At 37.5% G+C, this 16389-nt stretch overlaps 2 protein-coding genes and 1 long non-coding RNA gene across 6 annotated transcripts; 2 read left to right on the plus strand and 1 right to left on the minus strand.

Moving 5' to 3' along the window:
• Positions 1-3524: 3524 nt before the first annotated feature.
• Positions 3525-8682, plus strand: LOC130988595 (mitogen-activated protein kinase kinase kinase 5-like). 2 transcript variants are annotated; one of them, XM_057912478.1, is made up of 9 exons: positions 3526-3929; positions 5519-6037; positions 6125-6212; positions 6829-6891; positions 6970-7133; positions 7710-7785; positions 7853-7912; positions 7981-8097; positions 8166-8682. In XM_057912478.1, the coding sequence occupies exons 1-9, from the start codon at positions 3628-3630 to the stop codon at positions 8343-8345; spliced, it is 1569 nt and encodes a 522-aa protein (XP_057768461.1). In that variant the 5' UTR covers positions 3526-3627; the 3' UTR covers positions 8346-8682. The 2 variants fall into 2 exon arrangements, with proteins under 2 accessions (XP_057768459.1, XP_057768461.1); XM_057912476.1 differs by having other exon boundaries at positions 3525-3929; positions 6829-7133.
• Positions 8683-9278: 596 nt separating this feature from the next.
• On the minus strand, positions 9279-10340 carry LOC130988596 (uncharacterized). Its single transcript, XR_009090148.1, has 2 exons — positions 9750-10340; positions 9279-9626 (listed from the first exon to the last, which is right to left on the minus strand). It is a non-coding gene; the product is annotated as an uncharacterized LOC130988596 (long non-coding RNA).
• A 1755-nt stretch (positions 10341-12095) lies between these two features.
• Positions 12096-16104, plus strand: LOC130988597 (uncharacterized). 3 transcript variants are annotated; one of them, XR_009090149.1, is made up of 2 exons: positions 12096-12385; positions 12475-12647. XR_009090149.1 is itself a non-coding variant. In XM_057912479.1 (2 exons), exons 1-2 carry the CDS (start codon positions 12309-12311, stop codon positions 15657-15659), a joined length of 1239 nt encoding a protein of 412 aa, XP_057768462.1. In that variant the 5' UTR covers positions 12154-12308; the 3' UTR covers positions 15660-16104. The 3 variants fall into 3 exon arrangements, 2 of the variants coding, with proteins under 2 accessions (XP_057768462.1, XP_057768463.1); XM_057912479.1 differs by lacking the exon at positions 12475-12647 and adding an exon at positions 14498-16104 and having other exon boundaries at positions 12154-12385; XM_057912480.1 differs by lacking the exon at positions 12475-12647 and adding an exon at positions 14507-16104 and having other exon boundaries at positions 12155-12385.
• Positions 16105-16389: the final 285 nt, after the last annotated feature.

The following is a 16389-nucleotide window of genomic DNA, read 5'->3' on the forward strand; positions in this document are numbered from 1 at the left end:
TAATTATTCACTTCAACCTTACCCTATTTTATTATTCTATCTCTAGTAATTTATCAGCCAAACGTAAGAGATAAATTTCATGCAAGACATATCTAGGTGCGTAGTAGCCATACATAAAATATATGTGACGCATTCAACCAAGAAATAGTAGTAAGAATGCGAATCAATCCGGTTGAAATAGTAGTAAGAATGTGAATCAATCCGGAGTACTTGTACTCCTCCGGACCAAGAACTCAATCTTGATTTGGCACTCGTGACAACGAGGGCTTCCCTCGCTCCAATTCTCCTCCTGGGTAGCTTGACTAGTTAAGCAAAGCAACTAGTCAAGGTACTTCCCAGTATGGAGCCATCGTCGCTTCGGTCGGCTTGGGCAGCTAAGATGTGTCCAGTCCAGCGGGAACGCGCAGCTCAAACGAACGTGAGCTGCTATACCGAATCCCCCGCTGGCCAGCGGGGACCGAGTGGTAAGGCCATGATATGCAGGGGAAAAGATCACTCATTCTTCCATTGGGGACAGGTGCACGAACGACAACTCCAAAAGTCACACATCCCATCTATAGTTTTTATCCAGAGCTTAATCATTCCATCAAACTCACTTTTAATAGTAATTGAAACCTGCGACCACTGTTTCAAGTGCCCATTGGGAAAATTTCTCTTTTGTACAATAATTTGCAAATCATATGAAAAATGTAAATTATATTTAAAGAACATCGAATGACTGTATTTACAAAAGAGGGTATTTGTTATATATAAAGGTCATGGTATTTTTACCTATATATTACTCCCTCCGTCCACGAAAAACATGCCACTTTGCTTTCGGCACGGGTTTTAAGAAAATGTGAGTAAAGTTGGTAGTGGAGTAAGGGTCCCACTTTAAATGTGAGTGGAGTTGTGTGGACCCTACTACTAAAAATGGAAGTGGCATATTTTTTGTGGACGGACGAAAAAGGAAATTGTGGCATATTTTTTGTGGACGGAGGGAGTAACACTTTAAGTGGACATTTACTTTGAAGAATTAAGTCTTGATAGATAAAAATAGTAGGATTAATCTCTTGTTCATATTGATGGATTTGAAACGTTGAGATCTGCTAAGGCCCTTGATTATTTCTATCATTTAAGTTGATTTTGCTTAATTCTCATCCCATCGAAACAATGATATTTGAGAAATCTTGCTCTTAATAATAAAAATACTCAATCATTCATCTTATAGATTTGTTGTTCGAATCCTCGAAATCACAAATTTTCTTAATACTTTTAGGATAAATCATGTTTTGTATTCTTTTAACTTTTTAACGGTCTTTAATAAAATGTTGATAACACTTATGTTTTCATGGTTTTTCATGTTCATATAATGTCAATTTTATGGGAAATTGAGTGTTGGATGATTGTTTTGTGCTTATATTGTTTTATCTTGTGAAATATGATACTTGCTCGAACTTTGATTGAATTTACAGAAATATTGAGTACGAATTTGGAAGAATGATCTGAAATAGAAGTTGTAGTCCGTCTCGATATGAGTTTGTGAGCTCAAACGGATCGCAAATCGGAGTTTGAACGAAGAAGATATGACCGAAATATGAAAGTCGTGCGCAGCAACAGCGACCGAAACGGCAATCGCCGATTTCGGAACCCGGTCGTCGATTCTGCTTTATTGTCTGCGTTTTTGCTGGTTTTTGGGCTTTTATCAGTATTTTCGAGCTCTGTACTATATTTATCCTTTGTGACTATATATAGGTCCTTTTCCTGACCTATTAGACACCTCTTTTCATATCTTCTTTCTTTTAGACTTAGAATTTTACAGCTTTCATAGATTAGATTTCGTTTCCTGCAAGATTGAAGACTTCAACATTCAAGCTGTTATTCAGATTTCTTTCCGGGTTTTATCAATTTCAATTATTATTGTTGATTTCTTATTTATTATATTTTTTATTTATTTTCTGATGTCTGGTTAGTTTTCTCATCTGGTTCTTGGGTTTGTAAATAGTTATTGAATTTATGTGATTGATTTATTGGTGTCTTTCTGTCTTCCAGTTTATGATTCATAATTCATGGTGCTTGAATTCTTGTGAATTACCTGATCAATAATTTGCATGTGTAGCTATTCGGTTTGAGACCTAATGTAGATAACTGTTTAGCGGATTCAGGAATGTTTGATATGATTTTAACTTTGAGACCTAACGGAGATACGTGGATCATAGGGAGCTATTCATATGTGTTTTTGGGAATTAGTAGATTTCCTTGAGACCTAACGTAGATAGAGAATTACTAATCTACTGTCATATGCTGCTTTAGCAAGAGTGTTTGATTATCGATGTGATATCTCATCATAACAGGATTAAGCTGGTAATCAGAATTAATTAATAGGTTGATTATGTGAATTTGATAAATGAATTTACATCCCTAGGATCAGTCTTTTATTATCTGATTTTCTACTTGAATTTTATTTGCTTTGTTTCAAGCTTAGTTTTAATTAATTCTTTCATCTTGGTGTTTTGTCTGAATATTGTTAGAGTTCCTTTTAGGATTATTTAGAATAATTTCGTTTATCAGTCCTCGTGGATACGGATACTCTGCTTACTGTTTATTTGCTATAATTACACTGTGTTAGTTGCATCTTTTGTTGCTAATAAATTAGTGATCAAATGTCATCAACTTTTATTTTCTATTAAAAAACTCCAACTTTTAGCATTTTTTTCACAAAAGATTTCAAGATATAAAATCTGTCAAGATGACTCGTCTTTGGGTAGATTTCTTTTCAGAAGGGGGAGGGCCAGAGGGGTGAAATGATATTGTTTTATATATAGGGTGAGGTGGAAAAAAACCCACCTAAGAATCCAAATATATAACTCATAGTAATCTGTACCGTGCGAACGTTTCCATAAAATACCTATATATACGCCCTTTTTCACCTTAGGCCACAATTTTCTTGCCCTAAACTTGCTATCCCCAAAATCAGAATAAAGAAACAAAGAATTATTTTAAGATTGGAAGAAAATACTTGTCCATATATATTTGGGTGGTCAGGTGTAGGTTTGAAAATGACTTGAGTGCTGAAACAACTACTATCCTTAACAACGAGGTTGAAAATACCGAGTAAATTTGGAAGTAAAACTAACATCTAATTCACATTTACACTAACTCCAAAAAAAAAAAAAAAAAAGAAAATAGCATTAGGTAGAGCTAAATTATAGCTCTGAAACCATAACTAAATTGGCGAAAATAATATTACTCTCTTCGTACACTAGAGCTAAATTATCATTCTCATGTATTTATTTTGGTACATCTTTCCTTTTTATTTTAAACATTATTTATATTTAATATTTATAAAAAAATATAATTTATTTAACATATCAACTTTAATTAATATATTTTATCACTTAAGCTTAATGGGCCATTTCTTCATTTTATGAAAAATAAAGGAGTAATAAAATTGGATAACAGTAGGGAGTAAACAGTGAGATGTAGAATTGAATAACGACAATTATATATGTATAAATAAAAAGAATTGAATAACTACATTTGACATAAGTGGCTCAAACCGCGTTTACATTTTGATCACATTTGCAATATTCCCTACTTCTATAAAATCATTGAATGCCACAGCGGTTTTGCAATCGCTGATAAATCATGCATTGGTGGCAGCTGCGCTTTTCGTCTACGACAAAGTCGCAAGCCGCCGGCGACATTCTCATCACCGGCGCAGAGTCGGCGACAGCTGGATCCTTCTCATCGCGGCGGAAATTGCGGCAAAACGAGTGGCCGTCGCGGTCAAGGTCATCGTCGGCATTAGCTCAGCCGCTGCCCCTGCCGGAACTAGTCCCCTCCCGCTGCCACAAAGTGCCGCTGCCCTCGCCGTCGCCGGGCAAGTGCAGTGAGGAGAGAGAGAGGCGGACGGCTGAGGCGCATGGACTCGATCACCACCTCAAAAGGTATTTCATAACCATCTAATAAAATCATCTCAATTAAACTATACAACTGCAATATTTACTCAAAATTCATATTATTATCTCTGAGTATTCTTAAAGCAGCGAGGTCCCCATCCCTCCGCCGCTTCCTCCTCTTCAACTAAAGAAAACATACTTATAGCTAACCAAAACATAAAATTAGTAATTATATATGTTTCACAAATAATTTATTTACAATATTACCACTCATAACACATCAAAAAGTGGAAATGAGATTCAGTGTACCACACTTTATGTACCACTTTCAATTTTGTTTAATTTCTTATGTATATTTTCTTCAATTTCAACTTTATATGCTTTAGTTAAATTTTGTGATTATTAACTAGGGTTTATTCCATCAAGTTAGGGTATATAATTATTTTTTATCATTTAATTTCACTTTTATTAGCTAATAATAGGTTGATAAATTCAAAGTCATGGTATATACTTTTTTAAAAAATTTAATTTTTTGAAATAAAATTTCAATATAATTCATAGTATTTTAATAAATTTTATTTTTATAATTTTTTTTTTAAAATAATAGATATAAGCATGAGACAATAGCACACATAAGATTATGGGATACTTGATCTCATCCCAAAAAGTGGGTCCATCTTTAATATCTCAACTTATTCTTAATATCACCATTAAATTAAATAGTGAGTTTCTTTTTACGCATAATATACTTATCTAACAACTAATAATGATGTATACTAGATGGAATATTTTCGAATGAGCTCATAAAATAATTAGCCGAATATTTATTTTATCATATCTAAAATTGTACTCGTTCAAATTGACTCTTATTTGTCGCACCGGATGCGAGTAGGTTTTACTATTTACATTTCTATCCGTCAAAGTTCAAGAGTCTTCTCAATATTTTGACTTTTGGGTGTTTAGCAGTGTAATCATGTGCGCAGTTTTGTTCTATATCTCGTGAGAAAATAAAGATATCAATTTAGCTCGAAATTTGTGGATTGACCTAAATAATCGATACGTTAAGACAAAGGTTGGAGTAAAAAATATTCAACTCGAATTAATAGCCCGTAATCGAATAACTCGACAACTCAATAAAATTGATCCACATATGAAAAATTTCCCATTATTTTATTTTCCTACTTCATTATTTTATTTTTAAAAGTTAATCCCAAAAAATTTCAAGAGATTGGCCGATTGACATCTATAGATGAAGATATATAAAAATTTAAGAACTGAACACAAAATTTATACAGAAACGTTCAACAACCTAAAATGTATGGTTAGATCTATTTTAATCCTGACTCACTAACTTAATATTAACTTAATATCTACTTCGCCTTGTTAAAAAAAAAAAAAAAAAAGACTTATCAACTTTGCGTTCTGTTATGAATTTCATTTGATGGCATTTGATAATGCAGTGCAATAGGCAGAGGCTTTGGAGGAATCCAGAATGCAATAAGTCTAATAGGAGTATTTGATAGCTCTCATGAATCACATAACTTCTTTCCATGTCTGCTGCATTAAAATTTACAATTTAATTATCTAATCTGTTGAATTTAGATGTTGCTGATTGTGTTTATTTCGTGAATGAGCAGATTAGTATGTGATAATACACGGACAAGTGCAGAAGAGGCTGAAGTTGGGTTATCTAGAAAGTCAGCAGTGAAGCAATATGAATATGCCGAAGAGAGTATTTTGATGAGTGCTCCAACTAGCCCTGTATCCAGTCCCCCACCTACTGATATTTACATCACACCCCTTGCTGTTTTCCATGCTCGCTCCGTGCCAGAGATTCCCCATTCCAATGGAAATACTCAACTAAGTTATCACCATCGAATGCATTCCAATAAAATTTTTGCTTTACGTGTTGAGGATAAGATATCTTCGGAAAGCATTTCTCATGCCAATGTACATACTTTACCTCTCCCTCCAGGGGCTGACATGCCCACTCCAACTTCTTCCACATCTCATCTTTCAGGACCTACCACTCCTGGAGTTAAACACTCCTCTCCTGTCTCTCAGCTTGTAGCTAAACCTCAACTAATATCTCAATGGCAGAAAGGGAAGCTCATTGGGAGGGGCACATTTGGAAGTGTGTATGTTGCTTCCAACAGGTATGCATTGGTCAATATATTTATTGGTTTCAACATCAACCATACTCTCCTTTCAACTACCTTTCTTTCTTTTTTTGGTGTCAATAGGGAGACTGGAGCTTTATGTGCAATGAAGGAGGTTGAGGTATTAGCAGAGGATGTAAAATCTCGAGAAAGTATGAGGCAGCTAGAACAGGTTGGCTTCCAATTTAGCTTCTTGTTTAGATCAGCAATCTTTGATTTAAGTGAAATATATTTGGATTATCTTTCACCTCCCTTGTTTATTGGTCTGGAAATTTTAAATACTTTGGTTTTCTGGAGATGAACTCAAATGATAAACATCTTTAGAGTTTCCAGACCGATTAATTAGAAGAAGAGTTTACTCAAAGCTTAAGTGCTAGAAAGGAGTGTCATAGTCACATTTTAGAATAATAACTTGTACGTACCTCCCTGAGCTCCCTCGATGTGCAGCTGGTTCAACATGGCTTGAAGTGTTGCTTGATGTTTTTCATGAGTGAGTGATGGTAAGATTTGAACATTAGGACATTTTATTTGGTGTGAATTCGATAGTATGTGGAATGGATACCTCATCTTAAAGTTTAAGTTGGTAGAGAGGAGTATTATTTCTCATTTAATCAATATCATGAACAATATTAGGTGCTTAGCAGCAGCAGTTACTCGTGAGTAAATTATCAATATATGAACATTAGTCTTTCACTCTTCTGTTTCTCCTCTCAACAGTCACTCGATATTTTTTGTGGATATTTTTGAAAAAGTAACAACTTTTGGCTGATGTTTCTCAATCTATTCAGGAAATTAAAGTTCTCAGCAAGCTAAAGCATCCAAATATTGTGCAGTATTACGGCAGTGAAGTTGTATGTACTTTCCTTCATGAAGTTCCACTGTCTCTGCGTGGATGGCCATTCAGAATCTCACTTTCTCTGCTCATGCAGGTTGGCAACAAGTTTTATATATACCTGGAATATGTTCATCCTGGTTCAATCAACAAGTTTATCCATGACCATTGTGCAGCTATCACGGAATCTGTAATTCGCAATTTTACTCGGCATATTCTATGTGGGTTGGCTTATTTGCATAGCACAAAAACCATACACAGGTAATTGTGGTGTTTCTCTTAATATTAATACTCATTCAAGCTAGTACAAATAATCCTTTAGTCAGAAATGTCAAAACCTGATCATTTTTCAGAGGAATATGGATGATAAGAAGCAAAAGTAAGGAGGCAAAGAAGCTTTACACTGTTGGCCTCAATAGAGTGCATCATGACTGTTTCCAAAATAATCAAGCAAACTGCATTTTCTCACACGAAATTCTAAATCTTCGGCATAGATAAAGTTCAAAATGCTAGAGTTCTTTGTGAAGCTAGTCCAGGGAACTGACAAGCAAGAGCCGATTGATTGTTTTTGTGTGTTTGTGATTTGTCGTTAAACTAGATACTTTATTACTAAGATAGTTTTTCTTGTATATTAAAAAATGATCCTGAAACCATATTTCAACTTGCACGTATCGACCACAGCCTGTGTAGATGTAGGAATCATAATCACATCGGAATTTCATCCTTGGCTGGAGCCAAGAGAGAAGGGTGTTGATGTAGGACAGAATATCATTCAAACTCAAAGATTTGGAGTGTAAAATTTTCTTGACGTGGTCTCATGATGATCAATTTTTGTAGGGACATCAAGGGTGATAATTTACTTGTTGATGCACATGGAGTTGTCAAGCTTGCTGACTTTGGCTTGGCTAAACATGTGAGTTTTTCTTTGGCCAAAGTATAAGTGGGAAACATGAGTTTATAGATTCAGTATTAATTTGCAGGTGGATGGGGAAGCGACAAATCTATCATTGAAGGGTAGTCCATATTGGATGGCTCCAGAGGTGCATCATATGAGTTTATTATGGTGGCAAGTGTGGCCTAATATACTAACATCTGAGTATTCCTGCAGCTCTTGCAGCCAAAAGATGCTAGTGCTGATCTTGGTTTAGCAATAGATATATGGAGTTTGGGGTGTACCATAATTCAAATGATCAATGGAAAGCCCCCTTGGAGCGACTACGAAGGGGTCAGAACATTTTGTGATTTGTTATGTATTGCTAAACAAAAGTATATATTGTGTATTGTATGTTTCAGGCTGCAGCATTGTTCAAGGTCTTGAAGGAGAGTCCACCAATACCTGAAACGCTGTCAGCAGAGGGCAAGGATTTCTTGCAGTGCTGCTTCCGCCGGAATCCTGCAGACAGACCTACAGCTATCAAACTACTAGACCATCCATTTGTCGATTGCTCCACTCACTTACACAGATACTTGTGAGATATGCTCGCTTCTTATACATAACATGAGCTGTGCATGCATGATGGTTAGATGTGGTCACAGTCATAACCAATTCTTGAGTTAGTAATTAGGAGGATTAGCTGTCAACTTAATCTTGAGTTAGTTGGAGTTATGATAGAGTATTAGAGTTTATATATCTTCTTCCTCACCTGCACTCGGTTAGATTCTGAGTGTACTGAGCTAAGTGAGTGGAGCTAAGCGCAGTCTTGTTTCTTGGAGCTCGAAGCTTATTTCTTGTAACTGTCACTACTATCATCATCAATAAAATTTGTGCTATCTTTCGTGGACATAGGCATTCTTGCTGAACCACGTAAAACATTGTGTTCTCTAGTTTCGGTTGCTGATTCATATATAGCATAGTGTTGTGTGTGTTGATTCTCTGATTGTTCTACAATACACAATACTACTTGCTCTTCATATCATCCTTTTCTCTTTCATCATGTGCACTCAGTTTGATCAAGTTAAAGTTCAACATTTTCTTCTCACATGCTTTTAGTGTGTCAAACAGGGCGTGAAAAATGGGAAATGCCACATTTTTAACAGTTTGAAATATGTATGAACATTATAATTTTGTTTGTTATTGCATTTGGCAAAACTTCTGCTTCACATTGTACTTCTGTATCTGAAAAATGTAAAAAAATAAATAAATAAGATCTAAATTATGGAAGATATACCTATGTAGTAGTATTGAGGTGTTAGAGATCAAGTGTATATTGCTGTAATAATTTGTGTTTCACTTTTTTTTTTTATCTTCCTCTTTTTTTTTTCTTTAATTTAAATTTTGTACTTTTTTTAAAGGGTTCAATTTTGTTATTACTAATTAGGATTTATTCCATTCATTTAAAGATGTTTATTTTTGAGGTAATATATAAATATGGCCACTTTCATATAGTAAAATTAAAATTTGGCCTATGAAATAAAAACATTAAAATTTAGCCAGTTTTTGTGTAAAAGTACAAAATTAGCCCTTACATTAAAATTTTTAAAAATGGCCACTTTCCTCTCTCTCTCAAAGCTTCAGCTCTCACAATTTCGACTCTCTCTCTCTCTCTCTCCCCCCCCACCATCTTCGTCGTCGTCGTCCCATCGCGCCGCCACTCCGGCTGCAAATCGCCGTCGCGCACTGCCACCGTCACGTAAGGTTCATCTTCTTCGTCGCTTCAGAGCCATATCTCGGAATGATGAAGCTCCGCCGTCCGAAGAGGGGGTTGCCGCTGACGATCGCCGAATTCGTGGCTAGCTCTGATTCGCTGTGGAAATCTGAAATTGGAGAGGAAGGTTAGAGCGTCAAAGAATCGCGATGGATTGGAAATCTGAAATTGTGATGAATCGGATGAGCAATTATCGATCCCTAGAGTTCCAATTTTGACAGATGATCCTAACCTTAATTCCTCTTTCACGGCGCGGTAAACCGCCGCCTTGACCGATTCACCGGGCTTCATCTTCTCCGACAGCGGGCGGCCGCGGTGCCTCGACCGTGTGAACAGGAGGGACAGAATCGGCGAGAGAGGTCTCGCCGTCGGCGATCTCCAGCCACAGATTGTGGACATTTTTTGTGCCCGGCTTGACGCCCCACGATCCGAAGAGGTCGGCAGCGAGGCGCGGCCGCAGCCAATCGGAGAGCATCTGCGGCGTGGCGAACGGCGGCGGGGGCTCGTGAAGGGGGATTACGCGACCTTAATTGATTTTCCTCTGCTTTGGATTGATTAGTTCGCTCAACTAACGTATTGTGTTTGTTGGGGGATTACGCGGCCTTAATTGGGGAAATTAGTTCATCGTGTAGTTGCTATTCATGATCAATTTCACAATCTATTTATGATTCAAGTTCTAATTCCTGGTTTAATTAGTAAGTTGATTAACTGTGGATAAATGGTAGTATATCTGAAGGATTTGGGTTCAGTTTGTTCCTTATGAAGATATTGATTCATGGAGAGAGTAAACGATCGATGTAGCGGAAAAGTTACTGGTTTAAGAATTCACAACCAGGTCGATGAATTCACAACTTCATGTTCTTGAATTCACAACTAGCTTGATGAATTCACAACTTAATATTCTTGAATTTACAACCAAATCTATAAATTCACAATAAAAATAAATTACAGTTTTAATTGTGAATTCAAACTTTAAAAACTCAAATTCACAACTACTTGAATTCACAACCAAAATAAATTCTAGTTGTGAATTAAATTCAGGTTGTAAATTCGACTGATTGTGAATTCACAACCAACATAAATCTGGTTGTGAATTAAATTTTGGTTGTGAATTCGTTTGTTGTGAATTCACAACCAAAAAATTCTAGTTGTGAATTAATTTTTGGTTGTGAATTCGACTGGTTGTGAATTAAATTTTGGCTGTGAATTCGACTAGTTGTGAATTCACAAACAAAAAATTCTGGTTGTGAATTTGACTGGTTGTGAATTGCGGGATTTTTTAAAGGGGTGATGTAAAGTGGCCATTTTTTTAATTTTTAATGTGGAAGGATATTTTGGTAACAGTGGCCATTTTTTTATGTTTTTATTTTAGTGGACAATTTTTAAGTTTACTATTTCAAAGTGGCCATTTTAAAAATCCACTCCTTATTTTTTAGGATTAGTCATGATAGATAAAAATCGATAAGACTACTCTATTGTTTACTAAGATGGACTGAAACTTTATATATCTCAAGTCTTTGATATATATGCTAATTTTTTCATTCATATCTCACTGAACGAGTGAGATAGGAAAGATACTAATAATGATGATAAAAATACGCAATTATGGATTTTATCAATCATAAAAATTAAACGTCCTATTAGACTATATAATTATTTTGTATTATTTTGTTTTATTTTTATTAGTTAATAATTCATTGTTAGGGTTGTAATATTTCCTCACGTGATATGTCTTCTCATCCTTGTCCATAGAATATGTAAATCTCTTATAGAGGTAAGATTTTTGAAGAGGTTTTGTATTTATATGAGGGCATTAAGAATCCTATTAAATCTATGACATATTAGAATTCTACAAATTTTCAATATCACCAGAATTTCGATGGATATTTAAGAGTCATAATTGAATACCGGCAAATTTTTAAGGACTTTTAAAAATTTGAATTGAATACTTATAGACTTTTAAAATACAAAAGAAATCTTTTAATTCTGAATTGAATACACCCTCCTAAGATTTTCAGTTAAGTGAGTTTACCACCGCCTTATTCCAACACATCAGTTAATAGTCTAACTAATCAACTTTACTGCAGTTAGAGATTTTTAACTGACACCTTAATCAAGCTAATATCTTGCTCAACACTATGCTAAGCTATTTAAAACACTTAAAATCAGCAAATTGGTGTATCATCCCCCATACACCAGCATACACTTGCTCTCGGACCAACATTCCGTTATACAAAATTCAAATCGGAAGATGACTCTTCTTAAACTGATTGCTATCAAGTTGTAAATCTTGCACCACAAAATGATAATTTAAAACTTTTTCGATGAGATGCGTTATCTTTTGATCACCGATTTTTTTATAGCAGAATATTTTATGAAAAATATTGAAAATTTTAATTTTTTTTAATAAAAATATAAAATATTTTATGGTAAAAACTTAAAGTTAGATATGTAAAACACTCTTAAGCCTATAATTTATATGCTCATTCTCAAGAAATAAAAAATCCAAAGAGGAGCCCAAGAGATATTGTTGGTGGTCCATTTTATCCCAAAATGGCCATAAAACAAAACAAATTCCAACAAGGAACGCACTCACCACGAGTAGTATAATAGCGATGAATCAAGAGCAAAAACGTGGAAGGCTTATAAAAAGTAGTTTGGCATTACTAAACTTTTTGAGCCACTCAAACATACCCCACTCCACTCTTGAATATAAAGCTCAGTCACGCTCCAGTTCCTTTTAATTTCTTCCTCCATATTCTAGAGAGAGAGAGAGAGAGAGAGAAAGAGAATGGATCCACCGGAAGTTCAATCTATTGAAAGGAATCCTCCAATGGAAGACGATCAAGATAAAGCCATTGACCAGTGGTAAATTCTCTATAATTTCTTTTCTTTGTGTGAAATTTAGTGCTGATTTTGAGATTAATTTGTGATTCGTTATGTGAATGGTGGTGCAGTTGCTCTTGCTTCTATGACTGTACGGACAGCTGCTTTGACTACTTATTCTGTGATCTCTGCTAGTTCAATTCCGACTTGATGAAATTAATTAGACTTGCCTTCTAACCCTTGAATCTGTATCCATTTTCTTCATTAAATCAGAAAGGGCTAATGCCTGTTTTCTTTTGATCCATTTTGGCCATTCTTTCACAATTTATCTATCTACGGATACTGATAAAATGTTGTTTGATCTTCTATTACATTTTCTTGTTACACATGTTATTTAAGGCAAAAACATTTGTGGATGAAGGGTACATTAGATATATCCTAATTAAAATTTAATAGTCCACAATTAGAGTCTATTAATTAAATTAAAACATCAATTCATGTCATGTATATGATGGTATGATATAAAGTAAATATTGACAAAATATTGTCAATATAATAAATCAGAACCGATCACCTACCCACCGTGGGCATGCATAACGTGTCCACCATGATGTGACAATTGTAATTATAGTAAGATAATTTTAATTAGAGTAAGATTTATTAGTTATCTTTCCTAATTAAAATTGTCACATCAATGGTGGGCACGTTATGCTTGCCCACGGTGGGTAGGTGATCGGTTCTGTATAATAAATTTCATATACTCCCTCCGTCCCGTTATTAACGGCACGTTTCTTTTCGACACGGGTATTAAGGAGAATTGTATTAGGAGAAAAGTTGTAGGGACCACATGTTTAATGTTACTACTAATTAATTTTAACTTTCTTCTTCATCAACACCCCTCTTCATCAACACCGGCGAGGCCGCCGCCGCCGTCCCTTCGCCTCGTCAGATCTCAACTCAAGCCTCGCCGGCATTCTACTGGGTGTGGCCGACACAGAAATGCCCACACCAGCCCTCCCCTTTACAGAACTCCGGCGGCACAAACACTTCCTCCGTCGAAAACTCAAATCCCACCTTTCCTCCGTCGACCGCCACCGCCACTTAGATCCCTCCACCATCCAAACCATCTCCCACCGCTTCTACAAACTCAACACAAACAATAGGAAACCCAGATCTGCGAACAATATTCAAAATCTCAAACTTCCATGGCCAACAAACTTCAAAAACTCCAGATCCCACAAATTCAACATACCTCGCAAAAAGCGACCATGGGAAGAAAGGCTGCGAGAGATAGACGAGCCCTAATTTCTGGCGAGGTGGAGACGGGCGAGGGAGAGGACCTCTCCGACTTGTCCGACGAGTGGTGCTTCCCGATCTTCCTGCTCTCCCACTCCGCCAGCGCCTCCGACTCCGACTCCGTCTCTCTCTCCGCCAGCGGAGGATCCGCTATTGTCATCTCCGCCTCCGGATTCTGAAGCAGAGCCGACGGACGAGGGAGAGGACGGAGGTCACCGGACTTCGAGTAAAGAGAGGGACGGAGGCTACGAGATATATGCAGTCGCCGGACTTCGAGCAAAGAGAGGGGCTAAGGTAGCGGCGACGACGAGGCTGGGGGCGCGGAGGCCGGAGGCAAGGCTGGAGGGTGGAAGCGGCGGGAGGGTGGAGGCGGCGAGAGGGAGAGACCGAAGTGGGAGAGAGAGAGAGAGAGGGAGAGATAGAAATTGCGTGTTTAATTTATTAGGCTTTTAATTAGGGATTTCATTAACATTAAACACTCCCTTATTTTTTCTAAAAAAGGAAACGTGCCATCAATAACGGGACAACCCAAAAAGGAAAACGTGCCATTAATAACGGGACGGAGGGAGTATATGGAATGCTGGATTTGTTTTGAAATCATAAAAGGAAAAAGATAAATTTATGAATAAGATTTTGGCCTATTTTGAGAGGGGTTGAGATTTTCACTATATTTACTGAGTACATTTGTTCATTAGTTATATTGATCTGTTCGTAAAATTTATAGATTTATTCGTTATTCTCCATTCTCTCGAAAAATATAATTCTTGATAGATCCCTTCCCATACGTATGTATACATTAATGGCCTTAAAAATCGCATTAAATTGAATCGATATTTTTTTAACGGATTTTATTATTAGTTATTTAAGATCATGGGTGATGGATTCTATATATGACGCTCAACGCGACCAAGCCCAAGCTGACCGCAAACGCCCTGGCTTTGAAGTTGTTGGTCGCCGTGAATCCCCTACTATCCGCGCTGCTGAGACTTTAGTTCTGTCTGCCGCCTACGCTTACGGAATTCCCCGAGAACTCCGCTATTCTGCACCCTCTACCTACATCCCGAACGCTGCCGTTCTGATGCTCCTCGTCCGCCACATGGACATTGCTATGGCTTCCACCAAGCACTGGATAGGCAACTGCCTGTTCTGGACCCCCGTCCATTCTTTAATCTATGTGTCTATGCTCTATTATATCCAAATCATGAGAGCAATGGACTGTGCCAACCTTATTCGAACTGGATCAGAACTTTCTGCTCTTCTCCAGACGATCAAACTCCATCACCGCTTCGATAATTTATGGGTTCCCGGACCTCTAGTCCAATTTTTCAAAAGCATCTCCTGCTTTCTCCCTTTCCAAGACAACTCTTTTGGTGTTGTTTCTCCACGCCTCCCCGATACCCCCGGTTGGAGCCGAGCAAACACTCGATATGGATTTCAACCCCCCTACAATCTGATGATGCCCAACATTCCAGCCTTATTTTCAAGACTATCAAATATCTGCGCTGCCGCCCGGCGCGAGAATGCCACAGACACCACATTCCAAAATGATGTCGACGGCCCCAACCACATGTCTCGCCTCTTTGGCCGCCCTCTCACTGATGATCAAATCGATCAAGGCATCGCCAGTTCTCCTGGTATGAATTGTACTACTTCCGGCTCACTCAAGCTCTGGCAAAACTCGTATCCCCGGAATAGCCCATTACCCCCAGCTCAATCAAGTGTCCGATACCTGGACTTCCTACTTGGGCCTCTCTTCCCAAGCCAATTGGTTTGGTTCTATCGCTTCTGTAATGGCCAAGTATTGCCAACATTGGAAAGGTTCCTGCTACCTGTCCGAATGCCACCCCAACACCTCCGCTGCTGCCGCGGTCGTCACATCCCCCGATGGCGATCCGCACATGTTCAACCCCCCCGAGTGGGTTGTTCCTACTGGCAACCATGGTGGCACCGCTCACTACACACTCCACACGGACCGCACTCTCATTGTCGACGCCCAGACTGCCATCAAGGACATCCCTGATTCTATGTATCAAGCTGCTGTCACTTATGCCATCAACCTTCACCCGCCCAACAGTGGACGCGACACCCGTCTAGGAGACTTCTGGCGCATCCGCCCTCCTGTTGCCGTCCGGCAAGATATCTCCATCCTCAAAGGGATTGCGACCTCTATCTACTGCGACCTCCACAGCGACACCCGGATCGACCACACCCGCTAGCTAGCAACCACGCTTGCTGAAGCCAACCACTATGCCCAAGACAAAGGCTGTTGGCCCAACTTATGGAGTAGACGCTATCCGTTCCTCCATGATTTTGCGTTTCTTTTGTTTAGTCGAGCTCATCGACTTTTAAATTTTTTGTTTAAGCTGTTGACACAGCTTTTTTTTTAATGTGCTGAAAAAAAAAAAAAATCATGATTGATTTGCCCTCTCGTATAGTATTATTTAAGGTCATGATTGATATGGCAAGTTTTTTTATCTGTAATATATTATATATATAACTGCACCGTGGGGTTCTCAAAAAAAAAAAAAAAAAAGTTCTCAAAAAAAAACTGCACCGTGGGAATGCATATCTATTTATGAATCATTTTGCTAGGTGCGTTCTGTTTGGTTGTAAATTTATCATGGAAAAATAAAGGATAAATAAAATTTCACCCTTTAAATTCTTCATTTTTTTCCACACATTTCCTACTTGACCCTACTCATTCCTCATTTACACTACAAATGAGGGATAATATTATCCCTCCAAAAATA

The sequence above is a fragment of the Salvia miltiorrhiza genome, chromosome 6 (assembly GCF_028751815.1).
Source record: "Salvia miltiorrhiza cultivar Shanhuang (shh) chromosome 6, IMPLAD_Smil_shh, whole genome shotgun sequence".
Taxonomy (NCBI): Eukaryota; Viridiplantae; Streptophyta; class Magnoliopsida; order Lamiales; family Lamiaceae; genus Salvia; species Salvia miltiorrhiza.